A 19,332-nucleotide genomic window follows, 5' to 3' on the forward strand; every position below is an offset into this window, starting at 1 on the left:
TTTTTTATTGAATAACTAAAATTATATGCTTTTATTAAGTTTTTTTTGTATAACACATATTGCTGTTAAAACAACAGATTGTCACTTGCTGAAAAACAATAGCTTGTCACTATGTTTAAATGCTAAATTTAATGTTTATTGAAGGCAAAAACGTAATACTAATGCTGTGATCAAGGCTTAGGGTATGTTTTTAACATTGCATTTGAAAAACTTGTTTTCTGTAGGTTTAGTGTTTATTTTCGTCTATTTCCATGCAATTGTTAATAATCAGCTGATTTCTGTCATGTTCATATGTTTTGACATGCCCCCTACATTCCAATGTCACGTGATTCTATACTGGAGAAAATGGTCCGCTAATGGGGAAATCCTGGCTGATATAAATAAAACATAATGAAACTTTTTTTGCAAAGAAATTTTATAATTCTCATTGTTAATAATATTTGTATTTGAAAAAAAAAAAATTTTGTGAATAAAAAGCTATTAATATATTTTAGACATTGTGCATTGTTTTCTTCGATGTACCGGAAGTGATCCGTTACTGGCGATCAAACTGTATTTGTAACATAATGATAATTGAAAGCAAATACATAACTCGATTACCTGTGATTGAGGAAAGCACAGTTAGTGCAGCACAGCTGACTGTGGTCATTGCAGAACATTTCTAGACGTTTGTCTTCATGAAGGTCACATTTCTGAAGGAAATCCTCCACTTCCTTTAACACTGGCCACTTACTTGTGTCTCCCCTTCCATATGTCACATGTTTCCCAAACAACTGACCATGCAGGTTTATACATTTTGCACAATACAATTTAAGACAGATATTGCAGTAGAATTCTGCCCACTGGTCAATGTTTTGTTCTAAACATGGCGAACAACAAAAGTCTGTAAATGAATCAGAGCCTTTAGCCACAGTTGACTGAGAACAGGTCGCCATCTTGAATATTGTTTAAGTTAAAGAAAAATGAATCCTGTATGTCCTCAATTTAATTATAACTTCACTACTTAATATTTTCCAGTACCACAGAAATATTTCCAAACAAACAAAACATAAAATACTTATGACAGATTTCAAGCAACTAAACAATTGTTGAACATAACCCTAACAAGATAAACTTTAGATTATTTCCACAGTTAGGGTTATTTTGATAAAACAAGCAAACAGAAGTCACTATGCAATTTGTCCCATGAGTATAAGGTTTCACCAAATCAATTACCATACAGCAAGTGTGTATGTCAGTTTTAAAGGTAGACAGACACTATGAGATGCCCTTTATTGATACTCTACTTAGGTTAACATAAAACAGACTATTTGGTGAAGAGTTAAATAAAGATACCACTCATAATGGAAACCTGAAAAGTTGCATTTTTAATGAGAGATTTATTCTTCTAAAAACTATATCTACAATGATTAAGCTGATATAGTGGCATGCTTACAGATAACACAGTAAATTGAATGTACACATTTCTGTTTGAAATGTCATACAAGTAAAGAACAGAATGTTTGTTACAATTGTTAAACTAAACACATAACATTGTGTGATCTTTATATATTAACATCATTCAATAGACATTCTCACGAAATATGTTTATTTCCTGTTTATTATAATATACACTTTCTTTAAAATGATGAGTGTTTTGTGTGTACCTCTCCACATATTGTTATTTAAAAAAAGTATGTTAATGAAAATGAGCATCACATGCTAAAGTCAAAATAAGCTATTATGTTCTGTTCTGTTAAATATAAATCTAAACCAAGAGCACTCATCTTAGATAATCATTCTGACCAAGTGTCATCAATATTAGTCATCAATGTAGCCTCTATAGTGGAAGGTTTGACAAGGTGACCTAGCTCTTAGGTCAATACATAGAAATAACATTGAACTCAAGAAACAGTATCAAAAGAGAAATTCGTGTTAACTTCGCTAGTCTTTCATTTAAGGCAAGTGGCCAATTGCCTATACAAAAAGGACGATATGCAATGTATTAACCTCACGATGTACTGATGATTACATCTGTGATCACTGCTTTGCTCAATGCATAGCTTTAAAGGTTTAAACCTTAAAGCTTAAATTCAGTGGTCCAGAATTTATCATTCACATACAAGTGTAAAACCTCATAGAATTGTTACTAACATAAACAAGCATTTAATTACTATTTCATTACTCAATCGTTTAATATGCACCAGAACAACAGAACGGTACAACAGCTTTCTCATGCAAAATGAAATGAAGTAAATGCAAATATCAACTTTCTTCTTGTTTTCAAGATTTGAGAAAGAAACATCATAAATTAAACCCCAGATCACTGTAATGTATCTCCGGAAGAAACTGTAAACTGTAAAAAGACTGATAACATAGCTAGGATGTAAATGCAAATACTATAGTGTGTTGTTTGATATTTATCTAAATTATTGTTTAATGCCAGAAATCAATTATGTAAAGTGTTTACTTAGCTATACCTTTTGCTATCTTTGTTCGCAGCGAGCTACCATGTGTTTATGCATACTTTTCGTGTTCATGTTCGTATTCATAGGGTATTGGGTGCAGATAATTTGCATATCCATCCGTACGACACATTTTTCGTTGTTGGTTTATAAACAAACCTAATAAATATTAACAATTTACTTGCTGACAATAACATCTAAATAATATGTGTGTTTATTACCGTATATACATGTGTTATATTTAGTAAATCAATGTTTCTGTACCTGGCTTAAAACTTGCAATTTATTGCATATTTTTCAAAGATGTCGCATGGGTCTAGAAGCGATTTAGTCGCAGACAAAAATGTGTGGAGCAAAATGTTCAGAATGAAAATAACAATCGGGTACAAATACCGGTATCAAGTTTCTCGAATCCAACTTCTGATATGTGTGAACTTTGTGATTGGTTTACTAAAATATTGCCACAATTTAGCCAATCAAGTATATAATGCACTCCATGATTTCTTCATATAGAAGTGGCTTTGCTTTGTTTTCCCCGATGGCCTTGTCAGCCTCATGAAAACGTCGATTGTATATTTGCGGTTATAGGTAAAAGAAAAATACTCCACTAGCGTCATGGTAAAATTGTGTTGCATGCTGTCTGCAGCCGTATTTAAACAATTGGTGACAATTTAGAAAAATAATTGACAACATTTAAGTGTTACAGTGCCACAAATTTGATGAAAACTGTACTAGATTTTTTTCATAATTCTTTGTTAAAATTTAAACTAAAACAGTTTGCTTGCGTTAGATTGTACTAGAATGTTGTGCTGTCTTTTATGTAAATTATCCTCAGAAGGATAACGTCATTGGTTACAAATTTTATGTATATAAGTTTGTGTATCCAAAAAAATGTCCATAAGTTTGTATGACCATTAAGACATTTGTCCCGTCTTTTATGAGACCTCACCTGAACACTTGGAATACAATTTATTGTTTAAGCAGTATACAAAGTATCTGTTAAAGTAATAATAATACTTCGAAAGTAAGTACACCTGCTGATGCAAAGAGCGCGTCTATTTTGAATATATGCATTATGGACAAATTATATAAACTTAAGATTAATAAGAGGGCTAAACGGCCCTAGGCCTATAACCTTATATCGCATATGAAAAAACAACAACATTGAAGCCATTTTTTTTACCAAACAATGTACACAAACCAATATAATGACAAACGTACATGTGTGAGTTCTTTTATAAATAAATATAACACAACTATTTGGAAAAATGAAAGCCAGCAAGTAATATGTAGCAATGCCAGCGCATGCACAAAACGTTGTATACATGTAGAATTGTCAGGGACTGCTACAGTACAAACTACCTGTACATAGTCACAACATCAAATACTGTCGATGAAAAATGTGTTTCTGTCATCATGTGTTTTACATTTTCAAGCTGCAATTGTGTCAGTGAAAGGTCAAATAAAGTATATAGAATTCAAAGAGGTTAAAGGCATTCCGAAACACCCACTAAGAGTACAATTGATCACAAAAGCATAATTGTAAACAAACATTAACCTGATAGCAACATACTTAATTTTTATTCTGATTATCGATGCTTTTAACAGCCAAAATTGACCGAAATGCTGGGACTAAACGAGGAACTCATGTATTGAAGCTTTGAGGACGGGTCCTAATAAGTTTCGAAACTTACACAAACTCACAAAAAGTTCAGTTAGTTGAAATCATGTAGATTTTTGTATTTTAAGTTGAGCTTTATCCCGACAAGGTATTTATACGAACGTCAATCATACACTAATTGTAACTATGCATATTGCTTACTAAAACCATCTGTCAATCATGTATAACAATCTGTAACGCAATCGATGTTAAACTAGGTATTATTGACCTAATATTAAACGCATTAAACACATTTAGTAATCTTGAAAATGAAAACATATTTTATTTAACATCAAATACAATTATTTTAAGATTATTCGATTGCCCAACTATGACAGAGTTTGTATATGTGTTGTAAAACACTGATTTTGGTTCAATCAATCCATCCTCATCTCGAGCAAGAGTGGCAATCTTTCTCCTCCCCCTGCTATCAACCTGTATAACAGTGCGTGATTCATATCCACAGACGAGAATGTGCCCCGCAGCTGAGACGTGTACATTCCATGGGACTTGCATGTCTGGATCAGAGAACGTGAAGAGAACGTCCCCATCCTTGGCAAGTGTAAGCAGCTTGTTATTACCACGATCGGTGACGAAGATCCTGTCGCCGTTATGACTCAATGCACACTTCAACACTGCCAAACAAGATATCATGATAAATGCTTGATTTAAATCTTATATATAAATACAACAATCCATGCTACTGACAAACAATTATGAAAGTTGCAATTTGTTGGTGCGTTAAAAAAGTAATTTTGTAGGACTAAGTGGTATTTTCAAGAATCAACTCATACACTCACATTCGAAAGTCACATTGCGATTATTTGTGGTTTATATTATTCGTGTGTATACATGCACAATCATATTCGGATATTATAAAATGAAAAGAAAATTTAGTATTCTTATTAAAAGTACAAATACCTGAATATTCATGAGATATATCTTCATACAATTTCTTTATTAGTTCCCCTCTCAGACTGTATTTGTACAGCGCAGACCCCGAAGTGATGTACAGCTCACCCAGTCGATGGCTAATTCCGATACATTGATGCTCAAGCCGATGAGTCCTGCCTTTGATCAGTCTCCCTTTATCCACTGTAAACAATTGCACCTCGTGTGTAGCATGCTTATTAAGAGTAATCGCAACCTCTGATGGACAAACATGGCATATGTCGTGCGCATGCGTAACCAGGGGAGTTCTGCTGATCACTTCATATTTCTGGTTCAACAGTTTCAGCGAAGCGTTCGAATAGTCCGTTAAGACGATTTGACTATCAGGAAGAAAACATACCCCTGAAATGCTGCACAAATAGGTATCTTCATTTGAATGTACACTGAACTCAGTCTTACAAATCACAGATAATGCACGATATGAAGTAACCAAATCTGTGTGTATTATTATGCCCAAACCATGTAGTTCCGACAAATATTTTTCAATATTAGTGTTGGCCTGAAGCGATAATGAAATACCAGGTTTTCCGGAAAGTTCTTGTATATAAGATTCCGATTGTTTTTTCATTTCCAACCATTTTTGATTTGCTACGAAGACGAGTTCATTATTGTTTTCACCTATTTCATGAATTGCATCTCTGAAACTTTTCAACTCCTCATACAGCTTATTGCAGTTGTCAACATCTTTTTTAAAGTCTGTCTTGAGGTTTGCAATTGAAACATCCAGCTCTGTCAGTGTCATTTTCTCAAGCTTATCTAATACAGTGTTAATTTTGTTACGCACATCTGTTATGTATTGTTTGCTTTTCTTCAATGAATCTTGCAAGGACGCAATGTTCTCCTCTCGACTCTTTCGTAGCTCTTTCAGTTGTTGCTTTATCGTCTTGATGTCATCAAAAAGTTGTTGAAGGTCTCCAGGTGACGTGATATTTACTAAATCTGTTATGAGAGACACCTTAGCGCACTGACTGAAAATACAATATTGAACAGGTCAATATTATGTTGTTTTGTCATAATACAATATTTATATGTAGTTTGCGTAATCTTAAATATCCGATATGTTGTGTACATTTTGGAAAATATGTGGCTCTAGAATGGTCATACAAGTGCACATGGATATGAATAGCATACGTTATTCGATTAAATAAGAAAAATAATTTTAGACCTCTGTATATTTAAATAATCTATCTAGTACAGTTGAATAATTGGCAATTTTTAAAAGATTAATAAAATGGCAGTAATTTACAAGAAAGGTAATAATTGTAATGATGCAAAGCATATCAACGTATACAAATATTTCCAAAGTTATGATAATGACGAAACCCATGGCGTGGCGACACAAACCACGTTTTGCATCATAAATATTACTTACACAGACTAATTCAACATCTTTAACGTTTTCTGACTCAGCCTTAAGAATAAAATAAATTTTCAAAGAAAATAATACCGATGGTTCAGCGATATGCAAGTGTTGCAACAGAGCTTTTCGTGGTCCTCACAAAAAAGTTTCAATTTCTCGTCCATGTGTAACTCACACTTCTCTACACAATCTCGTGTAGCCCTAGCTAGTGGCCAATGTTTCATATCGGATCTTTCATACCTCGTGTGTGTTTTATACAACTGATTGTGCAAGTTTAAACACGATCCACAGTAAAATGTTGTGCATTTTTCACAATATACTTCCGCCTCTTTTGAAAAACCTTTTTCTTCACAGGGCATGCAAGAATAATCCAGCATGATATCCGATCCTTTATACACTGATGACCGAGTAAATGTTGCCATTTAAAAAATATATCTATATATGATACACAAATATCTGATTAAATCAAGCATTTAACTGTCTTGAAAGTTTTGTTCTGATAAGAGTTTAAGAACGTGTCACATGATTACGTATCTTATCGATAACATCAACTGACCTAGAAAGATAGCTTACTACAAAAAATGAAATTTAGGTCCTAAGATTCGTGTCATCTATAATGCGAGTTTCAAAATAACTATTTGTGTTTTGCGTATTGATGGGTAGGTATTGGCACGGACTTTTAATTGCGCGTTCTTTTGACAAAATAGATTAATAATTATTAAGCAAATTCTAGCAATATTCATGTGTACCATTGTACCAGCATTAATTATCGGAGCATTAGCCGACTGCTCGACTTCTCAATAAGTTGACGTAACCGAGTTTGCCTTCTAGTAAACGGGGAGAGCGCATGAAGTAAATATGTGCAGGATAAATCTGTTACTTTTACTGATACCTTCACCCGTAAAACACTATGAAGATGAATTCGCAGTGCTGTCACTAAGTAAATTTTAGTCAAAATGGTTCGCGGAAAGAAATAGTATTTAGTATTTAAATGTATCATTGTTGGTACGTATTGGTTGGTAGCACTTACTTTTTGTTCACTGATTTTTGTGGATGTAGTTCTTAAATTGCTTAGCCCTTAATATGCGTTTTGGTCTAAGACGTTTCACATAGGATCGATATTCATATTGATAGACCCTTCGACATAACTGAAAACGGTATAAGAAAGCTTCTGCTAAACCTAAACCCCCACAAGGCACAATGGCCAGAAGGCCTGTCACCACAATTCCTCAATGAAATTCGCCAATGGGATTGCCCCTGCACTGACACTAGTGTTTCAAGCCTGCCTTACGCAAGGTCCGAGTAAACAGTACTCGACGACTTGACGCACGCTATGGTCACTCCAATATTCAAGAAGGGCGATCGCACAGCTACTGCAAAATTCAGGCCGATATTCCTGACCGCAATCTGTTCCAAAACCATGGAGCATATCATCTATGGTATCCTCACTTATAGTCAGCATTGTTTCAAGGAAAGACGTTTCTGCGAACGCCAACTTGTACTCATGATACAAGACATTGCCTCATGATCGGACGACGGTAACCAGATAGATGTTATGCTACTTGAATTTAGCAAAGCGTTCGACAAGATACCCCACAAGAGACTTTCCATCAAGCAGGACAACTATGGGATCCGCAATTTTATGAAAAACTGCTCGGGAAAAGTCATGTTGATGAGATCTCCAAAAAAGCCAACAACTCCCTTGCCTTACTGAGAAAACATATCAGCAAATGCCCGACTGATGTGAAGGACCGATGCTACAAGGCCCTAGTGCGCCCAATCCTGGAATACTCATCTACAGCGGGAAACATATCCCAGCTAGAATCAGTACAGCGCAGAGCTGCATGATTCGTCAAGGGAGACTACTGGAGGAAAAGCAGCCCAAGCCATATGATCGCCTCCCTTGGATGGCCATCCCTGCAAACCCGGCATACTGACGCTAGACTGGCATTCGGTTTTCCAGCAGCTATGGCACAGTATCTAAATTATGTAACGTCTCAAGAAACCTGGTGTAAAGTTGGTCCTTTTTGGGAAGTGTGTTGGTTTTCCATTCCAGATCATTGGATAAAGTAATGCCTTAATATAAGTTACATTTGACGTTTTTAAATTGCGTTGTCAATAGTGTACAAAAAAGTAGCCTAGGATTGGGTACTGAGGAGATATCATTTCTTGGCGTTAAACCGCATTACCCTTATATGGGTCCACTTTTGTAGGTTGTCAAGGTCTTATTTGAGATCCTATGGTCTTTGATTTAGGTCATAGTTCTTTACTGTTGGCAGTTATCTGCAAATAGTTGTACGTGAGACTTACTCTGTCTGGCACGTCATTGATATGGCAGAGAACAAGCAGGAGGCCTAACACTGTGCCTTAAGGTACGCCGGCGCCTACACTAAAATGGTCGGAATTCTCTCCAACTACCACACACAATAGTCGGTGGGTAAGGAGATTTTTTGGAGTATTTGACCGTGAATAGCATAGTTATCAAGCTTCAGCAGTAGGCGTTGGTTGAGCACAGCGGCAAAGGCCTTACTAAAATCAAGTATTATGGTGTCAACCTGTTTGCTATGATTGTAGTATCCGAGCATGTCATCGGCTGTTTTACAAGATTATCCTGAGCGGAAGCATGATAAACGTTTGTTTATACTTTGTGCCAGTCCAAGTGGTTAAGGATATGGCAGCAGATGATATATTCTAATAACTTAGGGAGCAATTAAAAAAGTGTCGTTATTTTATATATGTAAGGTTTCAACTGTACAGAACTTACGGCTTGCATGTAAGTATAATACAAGAGAAACACTCACAACAAAACGCTTGAGACATGAAAACATATCAATACATAACAAACAATTAATAATGATTTTCGTTTATTTATTAAATAAATACAAGTGCACAAATTCAACTTTCAAAAGCTCTTATAAACAAATATTTGCACTATTATTGCAAAACACAGAAACCGGGTTAAGATCTGATTGATAAATACTAGCAAAATAAAAACATATTCAAGTAATATAGTTAATTTGAGAGTTGTTTCATACAGTTTCGTTTAAAGCAGTTTAAAGAATTTCAAGAGGGTAGTCATATGTATAGTAACTCTCTGTGTCAAATAAAACTTTGATACATGTATTACATGCAGTACTCTGACAATAACAAGAGATGTGTTCGTCAGAAACACAATGCTCCCTATTGCCCCGCATAATTTTTTATATTTTTTTACCTTCGACCTTCAAGGATGACCTTGACCTTGAAGGATGACCTTGACCTTAAACCTCCACCACTCAAAATGTGCAGCTTTATGATAACGCCACTTTGAAATTATTTTTTTTACCTTTGACCTTGAAGGATGACCTTGACCTTGAAGGATGACCTCGACCTTGAACTTCCACCACTCAAAATGTGCAGCTTCATGAGAACGCTGCTTTGAAAAAAATATTTTTTTATTTTCTTTTTAACCTTTAAACTTGAAGGATGACCTTGACCTTGAACTTCCACCACTCAAAATGTGCAGCTTCATGAGATACACATGCATGCCAAATATCAATTTGCTATCTTCAATATTGAAAAAGTTATGGCCAATGTTAAAATTTTGAGACGGACAGACGCCATATATTTCACATTTGACCTTAAAGGATGACCTTCACCTTCACCTTTCACCACTCAAAATGTTCAGCTCCATGAGATTCACATGCATGCCAAATATCAAGTTGCTAACTTCAATAGTGAAAAAGTTAAGGCCAATGTTAAAGTTTTTTTCGGACGGACGAACAGACTGACTGACATGCTGACGGACAGTTCAACTGCTATATGCCACCCTACCGGGGGCATAAAAACAAGTGTTGTATAGTATATAACACCATTATATAGGCAAATATTTCAAATAGTTCATTCAAATAGCCATTGTTTAAGGCTTTTCCAATTGCCTCCTCTGAAGTTGTTATTACTTTTTCTTGCCCTTCTGTTTCTCTCCTGCTGGTGAGGCATCAGGGTTCTCTCCTTGGGCAAGTGCAAGCTGACGTTTGAGGTCAAGAAGTTTGGACACTTCTGTGTCAACCAGCGCTTTCTCTGCCTTTGCGGTCTTCAATTCTCTAACTTTGTTACCCTGGCGAAAAAATAGACACAACACGCTTTTAACATATGCATGGACAATAATAAATAAATGCATTAAACAAAGTAACTTCGTTTGATTTAAACATATTTATTAAGCTTGCTTGCATCGAGGGCATTAAACTTTAGAGAAAATTCGTTTCCTGTGAGGAACCAATACTCGGCAAGATCTTGAGATCTTACCAACTCCATTTCATCATTGCAACAGCCACCAACAGCAAGTCTCTTTTGAAAAAATTAATTTTTAAATATGGAAACTGCAAATCTCTATCAAATGCAACTTTTCAATAAAATCACATAAAAGCATAATCTAGCATAAATAAATGGGCTGTAAATAGAACACTTTCTTGTGGTGCTAATATCTAATACATACCTGCTCAGTAACAAGCTTATTTAGTCTCTCAACTTCTGCAGGACTGGAAGTCACGTTGTTGGCTGTTACTTTCACCTCCTGTTTCACCCCTGGCTGATCTCCCTTCTCACCCTTCTTTTTACCTCCCCCGGTTTCTGTGACGGCAGAGGGTACTTGTGCGTCAGCAAGCTGTTTCTTTAGATCCAGGAGGATCTTCACTTCGGCGTCTATTACACCCTTCTCTGCCTTCTTTGCTTTCAAGTCTCGAACCTTGTTCGCCTGTAAATATCAATAGAGCATAACATTAAATCAGACATCGGGTGTAGACATTATCCTTAATCAACATGTGTTATTTGTCTATGGACATATAAAAATACTGATATATGTTATTCTGAGCATTTCAGTGTTTTTGGTCTCGTTAATTATAAATTGAACACATGCATTCTTTTTAACATAAACATTTAATATAAAGATAATAAACTTCCAACTTTTATCATTTTCACACCTTGATATTGTTATTGTTCTTTAATAAGTAGATAGGACCAATTTACTCATCAGGAAGAATACTTCTGTTTGTTTATTTGGGTGTTTCATCATTATATTAGTCATATCAGAGTGAACTATTAACCGGTAATCATACCCACAAAGCAAGGGCTTTATTGCTTTACCAACTAAGCTAGCAGGACTGTTGTGAAGCTGCTTCGGACCAAATGGCCATTGTACTTCCACACCCCTGGCTTTTATCACCACACATTAAGTATTATCAACGTTTAAATCATCATATAATGACAATTTCTTACTTACATGTACTGTGACATGAACATGTGATGTAGTAAATGACTCGTCGGTTTTTTAACTTCTATATAACTCAGCTGATTGTATACCTTTCAGTGTAGCTTAACTTATATAACTTTCCTGTTTTATTATCCCCTCTTGAACCCATTAATCCACCATTGTGTTACCTCCCCTTGTAAACCATCTATATGATTTACCTTCCTTATTACATAGTACCTCCCCTTGTAAACCCCCCATATTATTCACCTTTTTGCTTACCTGCCCATGAAACCTATTAATATAATACACGTCCTATATTACCTCCTCTTGTAACCACTCCATATAATTCATGTTCTTCATCAACCCCACCCCCCTTGTAACCACTCCATATTATTCAGCTTCTTTATTTACTCCCTTGTAACCACTCCACATAATTCACCTTCTTTACTTACAATGTACTCCAGTGTAACCACTCAATATAATTCACTTTCTTTATTATCTCCCCATATAACCATTCCATATAATTCCCCTTCTTTATTAACTCCCCTTGAAACCACTCCATATAATTCATATTCTCTGTAATCTCCCTTTGTAACCTCACTGTGACCCACATGATTGATTTCCTCCCCATATAACCTCTCTTTGACTGACCTGACTTGTTACCTCCCCTTGTAATCGCTCTACCTCCGCAGGACTGGTTGCTGTCTGGGAGTTTTGTGAAGGTTCCCCTCCTTTCTTAGGCTGTAACAAGAAATGTATGAGATAATGTGCTTGAGATCAAAATTAAAGTAATGTATTAGAGATAAATGTGCTCTTCTGTATGTATATTGTGTTATTGTAACATCTGATTTTTTTAGATCAAGATTTTGTATTACTCAACATTTTGTTGGAAACATATATATAATGGCTGTTACTAAACTGTTAACAAAGAATTTTCAAAGTTTGCATCCTTCTAATACTTTTTTACATTTGTTTAATACTTTTTTTACTTGTGTCAGGGTTTTCTTGTTATCATTTTCTACTGCATACTTTGTTTTTAATTTTTTATTTAAAATAAATGAGAACTAATTTGTTGACAATCACCTTGGGTTTGCTGGGAGCAGCAGGTCCCTGGCCCGCAAAGCGTTTTTTTAACTCTGCGATTGTGCTTGATTCTATTTTCTGGAACAGCGGTGATGGCTGCAAATAACAAAAGCACTTGTTAGTGCTTGAAGCCGAATAAAGAGCATATCAACCAGACAAATACTTTGTATTTTTAACTCTTTGTGACTGGAATCTTTGAGTGGATGGTTGAACAAAAACACCAACTGCACAAGAATTACGAAACCTTCAACACACCTGCCCAATCTTGTGCCCGGGGTCCAGGTGACACACAAAGTCCTCATAGACCACATTGCAAGACTGAGGGGCATTCAACTGGCACTGGATGGTTGCGCTGACCTCTGGCATGTACGGATGCAACAACACGGACAGCAAGCAGGCAAGGTTTGCAGCCAGACTCACTACTGTACCCGCACGAGACCTTTGGACGATGTGAGAAATAAAAAATAAGGCTTAACTGGGACGATATTTTATGCACAAGAATTAAGTTCCATAAAATTTGCTCATAGCGAGGCTTATATTTGTCTGTAAGAGGCTGAGAGGCTGTATAATAAGAGGCTGAGAGGCTGTATAATAAGGGATGTACAGTTAAATTGTGTTCACCGTTATGAACGCTTATTATTTATTTAGTTCTTCTTAAATACCTACAGATAATACTTATAAAATAGGGGCTAAGAAGGAAATGTATTGGTCAATGGATTTTGAGAACCTGCTTATTTAAACTCCTTGTAATATTTTGTTTATGTTTTAAATGTGTTTGCATATGTGCCAACAATAGCAAATACTGGCTTGCCTTGCAATTATTGTATCCTTTTTTAAAAGCCCAATATGCCAATTGTTTTGGTTTTCATCAGGGAGTAAGTTCGAGCAGTTTAATAGCAGTGCATACGAGCCCAACTGACTAGTGGACTTGAAATTTAATGTTAATCCCTTCATGTACCATATACTAGAATATTGTACTTATATACACATATTGCTGGCATCAACTGATATAGGTCAACTACTATCAGCCTAATCAATCTAGGTCAGGTACAATCTGCCTGATCAATATGACTTGAAGTCCATCAAATTATAGTACTATTACAACTTATAATATTACAGAAATATCACATGTATATGCTTCTTCTCAACAAATTCCAGACGTTTATATATAGCTCATTATATCAACCAGAACAAAAATGAGTACCCGTCTGGTTCCTTACTTCTCAATGTCTGATCCTTTCACGAGCACCCATGGCTTGTTTTCCTGCATGAACTGGTTCCCAAGTCGAGATATGCTGAGAACGTTCCGGATGGAGTCCCGAATTCTGGAACAAGATACACAGAATCAACCTTGAAAATTGGTTCCTATTCACACATCAATTTTCAAATAAATTATTTCAAGTACAAGACATTGAAATGTTGGTATCAGGAGTTTCCCGGGCTCAAAATATTTGTTGACCAAATTTTCCTCGAAAAGACCAAATTCTTGTCATTTGGGGATTAAATGGGGTTTATGGAAGAAAAAATTGTAGCCAAATATAAATTCTCTTTAGCAAGATGGCCTGGTTTGTAGCTGGGTGGTTAGCATGTATAACTTAAGAGTAAAGACATTGTCACAATAAATGCGGAGATCCGTTGTAATTGCATCTCACTTGATATTTTGCTTCAACAAAATGAAGTATTTGTATTCCAAATGATTTCCTTATTCCATAAAAGGCATTGATTTATTAAGTAACAGACTTTGTTGATGTATCTGTTTCCCCATGAAATGTACTGGTAAATTGGAACATTAAACAGCATATTTAACATTTGAAATATAATATGCAGAGAGCAATATCTAGTCATTACCATAATTGCTTTTGAATGAAGTTACTTTCTTTTCTTGCATATATGAAATTCAATTAATACTTAAAATTGCAAACCTTGTATTTTCCATATGGTATATGTTAACACACATATGTTTACCTTATAAAAAGATACATGGCTTAACAACAAGTCATAAAAATATTGCTAATAAATACTATTAAGCTTACAGAAAGTTTTCTGCAGACCATGGGTTTTCAATATTGCTGATGTCTGTGAGTAGCTATTTGCTTATCAAAATAGTTTCATGGCTTAAAAACAAGTTGGCATCTATTCTGGAAATAAAAGTTAAATGCACAGGCTAATCAGGGACAACACTTTCCGCCTAAACTGGATTTTTGCTACAATCCGACTTCCTTTACACTAAAATTAAAACAAAAGCAGAAAGTGTTGGCCCTGATAAGCCTGTGCAGACTGCATTAAGCCCTGTTTTCCCAGAGTGCACATCAAGATTTTTTGCACACCTTGCGTTTTCCATATTGTCAATGTATGAACGCAGCTCTCTCGTCACCAGAGCAATCAGATTGAAATCGTCAGCTGAGAGGTCCATCTGTTGTATACTGCCACCAAAACTATTGCTCACAAACATCAGAGCTCTGAAAAATCAAAGTTTTATAAGTTTCAGGATAAAGTTTCCTGGTTTGATCACTGCTTGAACCCTGAAATTTTCTTCAGCAAGAAAATAATCAGAAGTTTTCCTCTCTGCACTCAGGTGTATGAATGGGTATCTGTGCGGAAAATATGCCAATGTCCCATGGCTGCAGACTACGCAGACGGTGAATGGAGCACATATGACCCAGGGATTAATATAAAGTTGTCTGCAAATGTGCTTGTATGTCAATATCAGACTATAAACCTGATTTTTAACAGCTTACTTAAGTTATGCAGGCCACTTAATTAAACTCTTTTTAAAATTTACAAACTGGAATACTAAACAGATGTCAAAATACTGATCAGAGAATGAGAATTTAGCACAGAACTAATGTACTGGAAATGCTTAGAACTTTGAATGTTCAAGTATTTTGTGTGTGTAAAAGAAGTACAGTATTAGGTAAACAACAAGTCCATTTTAGCTAAAGGATTCTTTTTTACCTTGACTGAAATTAGTTCACTGTGAACTATGGAGCTAGAATGAATGTACCCGATAAGCTCTGAGATTCAACATTTTAGTACAAGACATTTATAACTACGAGTAAAAACAAGAAATGTGTTTGTCAGAAACACAATGCCCCCTACTGCGCGGCTTTGAAGCCATATATTTGACCTGTGACTTTGAAAGATGACCTTGACCTTTCATCACTCAAAATGTGCAGCTCCATGAGATAAACATGCATGCCAATTTGCCAAATATCAAGTTGCTAGCTTCAATATTGCAAACATTATGACCAATGTTAAAGTTTTGGAACAGAATGACAGAGTGATAGAATGACAGACAGGCCAAAAACAATATACCCCTGACCATTCGATCCGGGGGCATAACAAAAACAATATACCCCGATCATTCGATTCGGGGGCATAAGAAAAAATACAAGCTACCAGGGTCATCCTTGCCCAAATTTAGGGAGAAGTGACTTTTCCATTTTGCAAAATTATGAAGTGACTTCTACTGTTGCTGAATTTAGGGATAAGATTCATTACAATTGTCAACTGATAGATTCCAGTTTAGTTGGTATAGCCAATCTATTGATCCATTACTTTGTGATATCATTCACTCTGGCCACAGGCCTCTAGTAGAAATAATCCATAGAACCCATCTAACAGAATCATTTGAATAGAAAATCAATTATACAAACATTACATTCATGTTTTAAACATGAAATAACTCCTCCAGAAGAAGTTAATTTATCATTCAAGATTACAAGATAATTAAAACCGAAAAAACAGGCTAGTGATGATCTTTTAATGTAACAATATAAAACTGAATATTGACAATTGCTTATAACAAACAAAATCATGATGTTCCATACCTGTTTATGAAGTTGCCAAGGTTATTTAAAAGCTCGCTGTTGTTCTTTAAAAATAGATCATCCCAGCTGAAACTGCTGTCCTGTTTTGGTGTATATGAAATAAATACAATTTAGAATTTTTACATTTAACAAAGCACACAAGATCATCTTGAGTTAGTTAACATATCACAGACAAAAATAAATACATGTTTTTCAAGCTTAAAATAAATTGATTATGTACATACATTTCACAGACAAAATAAATAAATATGGTCAAGCTTAAACATAAGCTTAGGCATACTGTAAATCTACAATAAGCCTCTAAAACCTCGATTTGATTGTCTTAGTTTGGTGCATTTAACATAATTACCCATACTTAAATCATAGTTTATTACAATGAAATTATTGATTTCATTAAGAACTTATAGGGGTAATAAATTACTCTTTAATATTTACCAAAACATTGAAAAATCCAAGCTGTTAGTTGGATCTTTTGCAAAATCAATTTTAATTCCACTCCTTTTTTGGATATCATTGACTGCGGTAAAACTAAATTAACCCATGAAATCTTATGAAACTGGTAACAAGATAACACATTATTGATATGGTAGTTTGTAACCTCACCTGAGTTTCTGGCCTCACATAGAGCAGGTAGAACCTGTAGATGTCTGCTGGGATGCCAGTGTCACGTGCCTGATCACCAAACACACCCGTGCCTCGACTCTTGGAGAACTTGCCGTCCTCATAGTTCAAGTACTCTAAAATATAGAAAGCCTCACAATGAGAAAACCACTCTTAATCCATTTGCCTAAAGTGTCGTCCCATATTAGCATGTGCTGGCCAAACAGGCTATTCATGGACGACACTTTCAGCCTAGATTAGATTTGTGTTTGGAAGAGACTTCATTAAAACAAAAATACTTTAAAAGCGGACAGTGTTCTCGTTGATTAACCTTCAGACTGCACTGGATAATCTTGGACGATACTTAATGCATATGCATTAACCCTTTCAGTGCGGGAACCGAATTTTGAAGGCCTGTGCAAACAGTTTGGATCCAGATGAGACGCCACAGAACGTGGCGTCTCATCAGGATCCAAACTGTTTGCTATACTGATAATATTCTTTGAAAAAAATCGAAGAAAATGCTAATTTAAGGAATTCAGCAGATGACATTTTAGCAGACGACAAATTTCCCAGCATGCAAAGGGTTAAGCTCGGTGTTCCCAGGGCAAGTCTCAGGAAGAAAATAGTTTAAGAGCATAAAATATAACTAACGTGATTTCGAAAACTGCTTTGACCCTTCACTTTTAAGCAGGCATACATGCAGATATATGATCTTGCTTGTTTTTAAATTAGATAGAACGTTGATGAATGAAAAACTAGAATTTATGTACAGAAGAAAAGGTACCAAAAGATTAACACATTCATGTACACTGTTGGGAAATCCCAAGTATTGTATGCAGATTTCTTCACAGAACACATAGACAGAACTGTTGTTTTTTAATAAATATTAGCAAACTTGTTTGAATTGGTCAATTAATGGCAAAGTGATAAGAACAAATTAGTCTCTTTTTTTGAATTGAAGTAAACAATATATGATTTATGCGTGGATACACATATAATTGATAAAATGTGTTTAACTTTCCTCATTTAAGTTTATATTTGTTAACAAGGGAAAAATCATTTTGAATGAGGTACATTCAAATCTCTGAATGGTAATAAAATATGGTGCTATTTTGAGTAATATATAATATATAATATACAGAGATAGCATTACATGCATCTCCTTTTGACTAGAAATTCCTGAACAGTGAAGGCGCCTTAAATGTTTATATTGACATTTGAGGTTTCTGTCCTCACCTGTAGCAGACATGTGCCCCACCACAGTGTAGTGATCGTCAGCTCCCAGCAGTGACGCAGGGAAAATCACGCTGTGGAACGGGACGTTGTCTTTCCCAAGAAAGTTGTACAGTTGGACGTGTTCTGGGTTCTTCCACCAGTGTGCCCAGTGCTCGGTGTAGTTGGCAGTGATTGAGATGTAGCCGATGGGGGCGTCAAACCAAACGTAAAACACCTGGAAAAAATTATGTGCATGTAAAAGAAAGAAATCAATTCATTCGAAAATGGAGAAATAAGTGGACACAGAAAAAGGCCTGAAGATTTTAATGCTAATATGGGACGACACTTTAGGTAAATGGATTAATCTTTAATCATGTCACTGCAGTCAACTACTCACAAGTTTACTGGGTTATACATGTACATGTATGGTTTTCCAGCACCGAGTGCACATGCTTTACCAGTAACTGATTACCATCCTATTTGAATCAGTGGTTGAGCAGCATGGCTATAGGAATAATTTCAAAAAAATCAATATTATATTGGCAGAGAGGTTTTAATGTTTCTGCACCTGAATTCAACATTTAAGCATGAAACAACATGAAACAAGAGATTGCCAAGCAATATTGTCCCCTACCGGTGAAACTCCACCATTGTCGGTATTTTTTATATATATTTGTTGCCATTTAGAGTAACATATAATAAACAAGACTATTGCCAAGCAATATAGTCCCCTACCGGCTCCACCATTGTCAGAAATCCCACTATTGTCAGAATTTTTTTTTTTATTTGTTGCCATAGCAACCAGAATTCTTGACGTAGGAACAAAATGAAATGGCGCATAATCTCCATATTGCCATTTATACATGTTTCAAGTTTCATGAAAAAATATGAAGAACTGTTAAAGTTATCGCAGGATCCAGAAAAGTGTGACAGACTGACTTACAGACTGACAGACAGAG

At 35.5% G+C, this 19,332-nt stretch overlaps 2 protein-coding genes across 34 annotated transcripts in view; both read right to left on the bottom strand.

The window, feature by feature from the left end:
• LOC127846667 (methionine--tRNA ligase, cytoplasmic-like) overlaps positions 1 to 19,332 on the bottom strand; it is a 168,699-nt gene that overhangs the window by 95,549 nt on the left and 53,818 nt on the right. For 3 of the 33 annotated variants that reach the window (XM_052378123.1, XM_052378120.1, XM_052378119.1), the window contains exons 13-20: positions 18,395 to 18,608; positions 17,159 to 17,292; positions 16,556 to 16,635; positions 15,053 to 15,184; positions 13,946 to 14,050; positions 12,981 to 13,164; positions 12,726 to 12,821; positions 12,294 to 12,383 (exon numbers count right to left, since the gene is read on the bottom strand). The exons of 12 other annotated variants lie outside the window; for them this stretch is intronic. In XM_052378123.1, coding sequence (XP_052234083.1) covers positions 12,294 to 12,383; positions 12,726 to 12,821; positions 12,981 to 13,164; positions 13,946 to 14,050; positions 15,053 to 15,184; positions 16,556 to 16,635; positions 17,159 to 17,292; positions 18,395 to 18,608 — 1,035 coding nt within the window. Of the gene's footprint in view, positions 1 to 9,266; positions 10,512 to 10,889; positions 11,148 to 12,293; positions 12,384 to 12,725; positions 12,822 to 12,980; positions 13,165 to 13,945; positions 14,051 to 15,052; positions 15,185 to 16,555; positions 16,636 to 17,158; positions 17,293 to 18,394; positions 18,609 to 19,332 lie in introns of those variants that run through there. 18 more of the 33 variants (XM_052378127.1, XM_052378125.1, XM_052378126.1 and 15 more) reach the window with 8 other exon arrangements.
• Positions 4,370 to 6,924, bottom strand: LOC127846671 (uncharacterized). The gene is made up of 3 exons (XM_052378157.1): positions 6,503 to 6,924; positions 5,026 to 6,023; positions 4,370 to 4,739 (listed from the first exon to the last, which is right to left on the bottom strand). Exons 1-3 carry the CDS (start codon positions 6,835 to 6,837, stop codon positions 4,387 to 4,389), a joined length of 1,686 nt encoding a protein of 561 aa, XP_052234117.1. The 5' UTR covers positions 6,838 to 6,924; the 3' UTR covers positions 4,370 to 4,386.

This window comes from Dreissena polymorpha, chromosome 9 (assembly GCF_020536995.1).
Source record: "Dreissena polymorpha isolate Duluth1 chromosome 9, UMN_Dpol_1.0, whole genome shotgun sequence".
Lineage (NCBI taxonomy): Eukaryota > Metazoa > Mollusca > Bivalvia > Myida > Dreissenidae > Dreissena > Dreissena polymorpha.